General features: G+C 41.6%; 1 protein-coding gene across 3 annotated transcripts in view; it reads left to right on the top strand.

Moving 5' to 3' along the window:
• Zbtb20 (zinc finger and BTB domain containing 20) overlaps positions 1-4158 on the top strand; it is a 387136-nt gene extending 382978 nt beyond the window's left edge. For 2 of the 3 annotated variants that reach the window (XM_028752419.1, XM_028752418.1), the window contains one exon: positions 3376-3880. In XM_028752419.1, the coding sequence (XP_028608252.1) occupies positions 3376-3797 (422 nt within the window). In that variant the 3' untranslated portion in view covers positions 3798-3880. Of the gene's footprint in view, positions 1-3375 lie in introns of all 3 variants that reach the window. The other variant, XM_028752420.1, reaches the window with a different exon arrangement.
• The last annotated feature ends 4593 nt before the right edge of the window (positions 4159-8751 follow it).

Raw genomic sequence — 8751 nt, 5'->3', positions numbered from 1 at the left:
TCTCTCTCTCTCTCTCTCTCTCTCTCTCTCTCTCTCTCTCTCTCTCTCTCTCTCTCTCTCTCTCTCATCGCCCTGCCTATGCTCTGTGTTAATGCATGGAACCGCCTTTTTCACTAACGTGTATAACGAAGAGTAGACTCTGTGCTTTACCTTTGAAAACTAGCCTCAGTAAAACAGCTTGCTTTAGGGCTCATCTGAAACATTGTTTTTGTTGCTTTGGTTTTGCTTCTGTTTAACTCAGGATCTACTTTCCTATGCATTGTAGTGATTTCTCAGTTGGTTTACTTTATCCTCAGTTCTTGCAGGCTGTATACAACAGTTTAGCTTTCCTTAAAATGACCCATACTCGGTGCTAAGTGCCTTATCATTAATATTCAAAACAAGTTCACACACATGCACATTTTGAACCATTACCAGGTTCTAGATAAGGAAACCAAGGCTTAGAAAGCTTGGATAACAAGCCCAAGTCACTCAGCCAAGAAATGGAATTCATATCAGACTCCTTCCCCAGAACAGATCACTTTAAAGTAAGGGGGTCCTTTGCCTGCTGCCCTTCATGTTATGGTCCACATATCCTCTTTGCATTTTGTGACGCTTCCTAACAACCCAGACTTGCAGACGTGAACCTTATGCTTCAACCCAGAAAGCCATCTGTGACCGTTTATCATCTTAACCTCAGATTTCTCCACCTGCAGTGTGACAGTCTACAGACCACTCATTTCATGAACAGTGCCCCATTGCCTTTTAGGTTTGCTATAGGTAATCTGTAGGGGAGTAAGTTGATAGGAAATGTTATGACTCCTGCTGAGTGATGTTGTTTCAAATCTTTCCATGTAAGGAGGGCAAGTGTGGGCAGATGACTGATATGAAAATATACCCAGGTCATTCTGGCAGTCCCTGAAATGCTCAGCTCTGTCACCCCAGCAATACAGTCATTTAGAGAACACCTTCCTCTGACCAGCGCCTAGGTGCCTTGCATGCGCTTTGCTCTTTAACAACTACCACATTTCCCTGTGGTAGGGCAGACAACTAGATACTTTGTCCTATTTAAAAATAGGACAAAAAAAAAAAGCTGCCCAAGCATTGAGTGAGTAAGCAGGTTGCCCTCAGGTGATTTGCTGACAAGGCCAGGACTAGAGACCTTAGGGGCTGTTGACTACCCTGAGATGAAGGCCAGTAAATCCACAGAGCCATAGCAAGTGCTTGGTCCAATTTATCACTTACAGAAGGCAAAACAAACCCAGAGAGATGAAAACACTTAAAAAGCCCAGGGTCACACAAATAATTACTGACAGAACCATACTACATGCATATAAACAACCTACGTATATATGCGCCAGAGGAGAAGATGACAACTGTGAAGAATCAATTTGTAGTGGGATTGGAAGGGTGTGAAAGTAAAGGGCCTTGATTGGTGACCTTGCCTGGAGGAAAAGCACAGTCAGAAGGTGAACAGCAAGAGCGGTTTAACAGAGTTTCACCTTCCTAGCAGGCCAAAATACCATCTGCAATTTAAGGCATGCTTCCCATTAAAGGTGACAGGTGGACATGTTCTAAGAGATAGCTGTCTAGCCTCTCGTAGCCACTATAAATGATACTGAGAGCACAAGGACAGAAAGACCAGCTGAGTTGCAAGCGTGTTTACAGCTGACAGCCATGCCTCAACTAAAAATAGCACACACGGTTGTCTCCAAGGGGATCTCTCATTTACAAAAACTTACAAATGTAAACACTATGTATAGGCTGAGCTCTCTAGCAGTAAGCCTTCCCCAGATTCTCCTCTTTTAATCTAAAAATTAAATGATTCTCTTTTAGCCCTTGGATTCTATACTTCATACTTCCCCATCAGAGGGCTTTCATTCAAGCTCCCTTATGTTAGAAATACCAAAAAAAAAAAAAAATGTCTAATTAGAGAAAGTTCCGTAAGATGAAACATAAATATGAAGCATTCGATCCAGAACCTAGCATAATAAACATTCAGTGCGTGGCTGTTTTATTGCTCTTCTTATCATGATCCACCAGCCTCCTTCAGAATGGAAAACTAAAGACAGCCCAGGCCCCTATTTAAATGGGAGCTAAATCAAGCTTAAGGAGTAGATCCCTTGACCTGCTGCACCTTCCCGGAGAAGGTCTCAGGCATGGGGCTTTAGGTACCCTGAGGCAAATGCCTCCTTTGGGCTCTCAGTAATGAGATGGAAGAGGTAGATCATATACTTAAGAGAAGTTTTGTCATCTGTCAAATCAGAGAGCAAGTGTTGAGAAGCAATATTAATTTTTAAAAAATAAGCAAGTCTCTTAAACAATTATCCAAAGTGATGTCCCAGACCCATGGACTTTCAGGGGTCCCCCCTTGTCATCATTCAGTGACTATTCTTACTTTACTATTTTTAACTAGCTAGATCATTTGGTTTCAGGGCCAATGGCAGACAAAGCAGTAAACACACAAGAAAAAAGGGCTGTGCCAGCTGGCTAAGAAAAAAAAAAATAGACAGAAAAAAAATTTTAGAAATTGACCTAAAAGTTCAAAAAGCATATGGAACCATTTAATGAGGGAGGATGTAGCCTTGTAATAAGAATGCCATGCAAATATTCCCACACCACCCTTGGTGGTCTACAAAGTGATTCCATATGTATTTCTTGTCAACACCATCACAGTGAGGTAAGCAGGATGGTGTACCTCAGAGGCTCTAGGTGATTTGTTTTGATGGCGCACAGTGTATTGGTACCTAGGCTTGAACAAGGCTGAAGACACAATGGTTGTCCCCCATCTATCCAGCTTTCACAGTCAGTGGGGTCAATCTGCAGGACAGTGCAGTCAACACAGAATAGCCAGTTCATTCTCAGGAAGACCTTTATCAGATACAATAATGTGTGTATTTACTAGGCCGAATAGTGGGAAAAGAATCAGGATATACAGCCAGTGTTCTCACTTCACAATGATTATAGCAAACCCCTGTCTCCAAAGGCATTTTTCTTAACTCTGATATTAGTTTGATAATATTAACTGGAAATATGTGAACCTTTAATAATGGTACTGAGAATGACTCTTACAAAGTAGCCTCTTGGTTTTTCTTCCAAGTGACCTTTGAAGAGTTAGGTGGTTGCATGTTGTTACTTAACAAGAAAACAATTTTTGGTCATGGGGAAATAGAAAACTCTAGACTCTCCTGGCATTCTTAAAACAAGCGTGCTCTGAAAAGGAAGTTAGAGAGGCCTAGATCTTTCCAATCAACAATGATCCATGAAACAATCAATTTTTACTTTTTTTTTAACTTTTTGTTTTTCTTTTTTGTTGTCTTGTTTTTCTGCCTCTCATTCTCCCACTCTGGCTGTGTCTTCTTCTGTCCTGCTTGCTGTCTCTTTTCACATCACCAGGTGAGAAGCCCCACCAGTGCAGCATCTGTTGGCGCTCCTTCTCCTTGAAGGATTACCTTATCAAGCACATGGTGACGCACACAGGAGTGCGAGCGTACCAGTGTAGCATCTGCAACAAGCGCTTCACCCAGAAGAGTTCCCTCAATGTGCACATGCGCCTGCACCGCGGGGAGAAGTCCTATGAGTGCTACATCTGCAAAAAGAAGTTCTCCCACAAGACCCTGCTGGAGCGACATGTGGCCCTGCACAGTGCCAGCAACGGGACCCCTCCTGCAGGCACGCCCCCAGGTGCCCGCGCGGGTCCGCCAGGCGTGGTGGCCTGCACAGAGGGGACCACTTACGTCTGCTCCGTCTGCCCAGCAAAGTTTGACCAAATCGAGCAGTTCAACGACCACATGAGGATGCATGTGTCTGACGGATAAGTACCTTTCTCTCTTTCTTATGAACCAAACAAAACAACAACAAAAGAAAGAAACAAGCAAACAAACAGACAGACAAAAAGCTATGGCACTAGAATTTAAGAAATGTTTTGGTTTCATTTTTACTTTCTGTTTTTGTTCCGTTTCATTTTGTACTACATGAAGAACTGGTTTTTGCCTGCTGGTACATTACATTTCCGGGGGCTTGGGCGGATAATACTTTTCCCAGTCTCCCATGGATGGTGGCCTTAAGGCCTGGTAGTGCTTCAAGAGGTCCACTGGTTGGATCTCTAGCTACTGGCCTCTAAATACAACCCTTCTTTACAAAAACAAAAACAAACAAACAAAAAAAACAAAAACAAAATAAAAACAAAACAAAAAAAGCAAAAAACCACACACACACACAACAAAAACAAACAAAAAAAATCTTTTAAAAAAGTTTTAAAAAAATGTTTAAAAAAAAAAGAAAAATTGTTTTTCCACTCGTGAAGAGCACTACAAAATTTATTACGAGATATAAAGGCCTGCTGTCTTTAAGTACACCGATCACAGTGTTTCAGTGGACATTTCACAATTCTGGCCACTTGGACTTCACAGTAAGCAGTTTAAACTGTGGAATATCACTTCTGGTTGAAAACCCAGAGGAAAGGCCCTGCTGATTCCACCTACCACATTGTCTGATTTCATTAAAGGGCTCTGGGATGGGAGGGGGCGGTGAGCCCAGTGGTGTCGGGGAAACGGTGTGGCAGGCTTCTCCCCCAGGCCTGCCCGGTCTACACATCCTGGCCCACCTCCTCCACATCCCTGCCCCTTTCAGCAGAAGCCAGGAAGACTTGGACAAGCAACAAGCAACAGTGGCTATCGTATTTATTCAGTGTCTTCGCTGAGCCACCGCCTCAGCACAATCAAGAGGGACTTTCATGAAAGGCAGGAATGCAGATAAAACAAAGATTACAGATTTGCACCTATGTTTCTAGGTACAAGAGAAGGATTATTTCCAACAATCTTTGCAAAAAAAAAAAAAGTGTCAGGATATATTCTTGTGGAAGAGAAAAAGAAAGAGAAATGGAGGGTGGGGGGAACAGTAAAAGTTCTTGAGGCTTTTTTAATTCAAAAATTTATAGAGGGGCAAAAGTGATGTTTACCAGATAGAATGCTGATTTTTTTAATATATTTACAACAGTATTTGTGTAAAAAAAAAAACAAAAAAGTGAGATTGTTAAAAGTGATTTTTTCTCATTTTGGTTTCGCATATACTGCCGCCGCCCCTTTTACTTTGTCTCACACACATATATATATTTTTTGGTAAGTCAAGACTGTTAAGGTTAGCGATACTGCTTCCAGATAGAAAGAATAAAAGGCAACTAAAGTTATATTTGAAAGAGAGGAAGGATATTTTCTTCATATTTTTTTTCTTAATTTTTATTATTTTAAAGTATTGCCTGGGTTGCTGAGGGCCTCCGAGGCCCACCCACCCTGCTGTAATTTCAACTGCTGCTCTGTTTTTGATGCGTAGATCTTTGACTTCTAGCAAGCTTAAGTGGCTCCACTGAATAGTTATCACCTGTCCATCTAGAAGTCTGTCCTTTGTCATGGGAGGGACATGCTCTTTTAGAAGCAGATTTCTCAACTTCTTCAAAATTTCACTGAGCTCTTAGGATTCTAGAGTTCCCATTAACCTTGCTCTCCCCCCCCCCCCCCGTGAAAGAAACACTAGTGGTCTAGAGATCTTGACACAGGGGTTCGTTTCCTTTATGGTCCACCAGGAGAAGGAATGCACATGCCTCTTCCCTGCCCCCTCCCCTCTCTCCACTATGTGAGCGTCACTATGAGAAGCCTGTTACAAACCACAGTGCATTGATGCCAAAACTCCTTTCTTCCTTTCACAGCCTCTGACTCTTTCCACCATGACTGACAGGGCTGAGTAGGATGATCATTCTTTAGTTAATTATTGACTCTTGCTTTTTTGAAAATTAACAGTTTCTCTATGCTAACATCCAGCTTTCAAAAGGCCATGAATCTCCTGCATCACCCCAGATGCTACTCTTTCTAGTTGGGATTTCTCTTTGGTCTTGATGAAGAAATCATAAGATTTTCCAGTTATGTACAATGTCCTGAAGGGATTCCAGCTAAAAAAAAATAGGACTTTTTAAACCTAGCTAATACTTGCTAAGTAATTTCATGACTGGCCATGTTTTAGCACACTTAAAAGGAAAAGTAACTATTCCAATAACACAGAAACACAAAACTATATTTTATAAAAGAGAAAAGAGAAGATATTTTCTTTTCTAAATTGCTTTTAATTCAATTTTCCTCCTAATTTTCCTGTTAGCATTTTATTTACATGCACACACACACAAACACACACACACAAAGGCAGCAAACGAGGGAAAATTTTCCAAGGCAAGCAACACTATAATGACTAAATTGGTTTTATTCATATATTTTAGACAAATGGTTAACTTGGATCTTTTCCATAAGTTCTTCGTGATGTTTAGTAGTTTGTGCAACTGGAGTGTTTGTGGCGTTGAAGTTGGTCTTATGGCTTAATTCCGTGGATGTTTTGCTAGAAGTTGTAGTGTGGATTTGGATGGAAAACTGACTACTGAGTGTCACTTATCGTGATTTCTGAGAAAAGGACACCCAAAAACTTGTGTGACCTGTTTTAAAACTTAGCTTCAGAAATGCAGAGGTTCCCTCTACCCATCTCTGCTGTTGTGGATGTTGGAAGTCAGGAGAGACTTACTGTGTTCTCACTGCCAACAGAGGGGCATTAAGTACCGACATCACGCAATCATTTGGATAGTTCAAAAAATGAGTCATTTAACCCTTCAGGGGGAAAAAAACTGATGCTGTGATATTTTTTTCTTAATCTGGAGGAAAAAAGACATGAAATCCCTCATCATATAAAGCAAGTAAGAGAAAGCCAAGGCCCAGCTTCAGTTATCCTCACTGCTGACAAACAGGAGCTCATTGCAAGCAGTGTCTCTAGTCAAACCTCTCAGACTGTTCCTGGGAAAACTTACCTTGAGTGCCATTAGGTTACACTTCCCATCTGCTTACTGCATCTGAAAGAATCCCATTTGTCTTAATGCTGATTTGCCATTGTCAAAAGCTAAGCAACTGGGTTAAAACTCCAATATTGGTTATAGAGCATGTTAAAAAAAAAAAAAAGAAGAAGAACACCAGGTGACTTGAAACTCTGAGACACATCCTTTCCCTATAAAGGGAATATTCCTTTTTAAAACATGTGGGGAGATCCCTAAGGAATTCTTGGTCAGGTCCTATCATACAGGCTCATTCATACTGTATTTTCCCTCAAATATCTCCCAACCTTAAATAGTGCTTTCTAGAATTGAGGAGACACTCCATTGGCATCAGAGCTCTAAAGCAAAGACGCTTCTGTAGTGCTAGTGCTGTATATCTGGCCTCCCCAGGGCTGGCTTCCAACTGCCCTTTATTGTAGAAGATAAGCTAGTCTGCACCTACTTCCAAACCTTACAGGTGCTTTCAGGATTGCCCATGCACACTCGATATTTAACAGTCACAAACAAGAAAGAGCAGAAGAGAAAGAGTGGCACTTTTTGGTTTTTCAGTCCTACAGTTTTTATGATGGGATGCTATCAGTTCTTTTAAAATTAGAAAACAAATAAAAAAGGTCCTTTTAGTATTCAGGAACACTTACACACAGGTGCATGCACACACATGCCCACACATATGATGGAAGCGGGCGTTGCAGGCAGAAGACCTCTTGAGAAGTTTAGGGAAACAAGAGCTAGTATGCAAAAGAATACTAGTATAATTTTTTCTTTTAACAATCTATGATTTTAACAAGGAATTTGTTAAATACAAAAAAATGGTACTAGCATTTATACAAAAAAAGAGCCCCTAGCTGTGTATAATATACCCCCCAAAAAGACAATAATTAGAACTAAAGGATGTGATTCAGCTCTACAATAAAAAACAAGAACATATAACTGAGAAACAACTCCCACGCTACACACACACACACAGTAATCCCAAACAAAAATCTTTTTTTTTTTTTTTTTTTTTTTTGGTTTTGGTTTTTTGAGGCAGGGTTTCTCTGTGTAGCCCTGGCTGTCCTGGAACTCACTCTGTAGACCAGACTGGCCTCGAACTCAGAAATATGCCTGCCTCTGCCTCCCAAGTGCTGGGATTAAAGGCGTGTACCACCACTGCCCGACTGAAAATCTTTATAGAAGTAGTTTCACTGTTGTGAATTTACCCTTCTGCAGACTCTCCCATCCCAGTTCTTTTTGTCAGGAGTTAGGGTGGTAAGTAATCCCGGCTCATGCCCCAGATGCTACCATTCCCCTATCTAGGAGGTCACAGTAGCTGTTGACTTTAGAAAGACTTGGGCTTGCCATCTTTCTCTGTAAGTAAGAGACACTTTATTGTATATCATAATAGCATGTAAGGACCAAGAAAGCTCCTTCAATGCATGAGCAGCAAGAGTCTGTATGTCTGAGATTGGAGACCAGGAGTTTCATGTCAGTATCTCTGTCAGGATCTACCTATGATTCCATCTCACACCATCCACTATCACATGTCCTACTTATGTTCCAAAGCAGTGTTTTCTTTCAGCATGGAAGTTAAACCAGAAGTGTGTGCCTCATCAAAGGCCTCGGGTCCCCAGGAAAGCACAGGAAAGTTCCTCGTTGCAATCCTCCAAGATACTCCCAACACCATTGCCCTGAGGAATGCTGGCAGGGAGGTTGACCTGGCAAGGATGCATAGCAGACATGCCCATCTGAGCCTTCCCCTGATGTTGCAGAGGGAGTTGTTTTGATTAGTTAGGGCTAGCTATGGGGGGTATACGGTTTGACAGATCACATCAGACAGGTTCTGCCCTGACCAGTGTGCAGCTGCAGCTACAAGAACAAAAAGGTGTAGCCCAGGAGCAGGCAGGAGATGCCCTGGGGAGGAAAGAGAACAG

This window comes from Grammomys surdaster, unplaced genomic scaffold, assembly GCF_004785775.1.
Source record: "Grammomys surdaster isolate TR1022 unplaced genomic scaffold, NIH_TR_1.0 125901, whole genome shotgun sequence".
Classification (NCBI taxonomy): domain Eukaryota; kingdom Metazoa; phylum Chordata; class Mammalia; order Rodentia; family Muridae; genus Grammomys; species Grammomys surdaster.
Note: the sequence above shows the minus strand (reverse complement) of the source record. Positions and strands in the feature narration are given on the sequence as shown.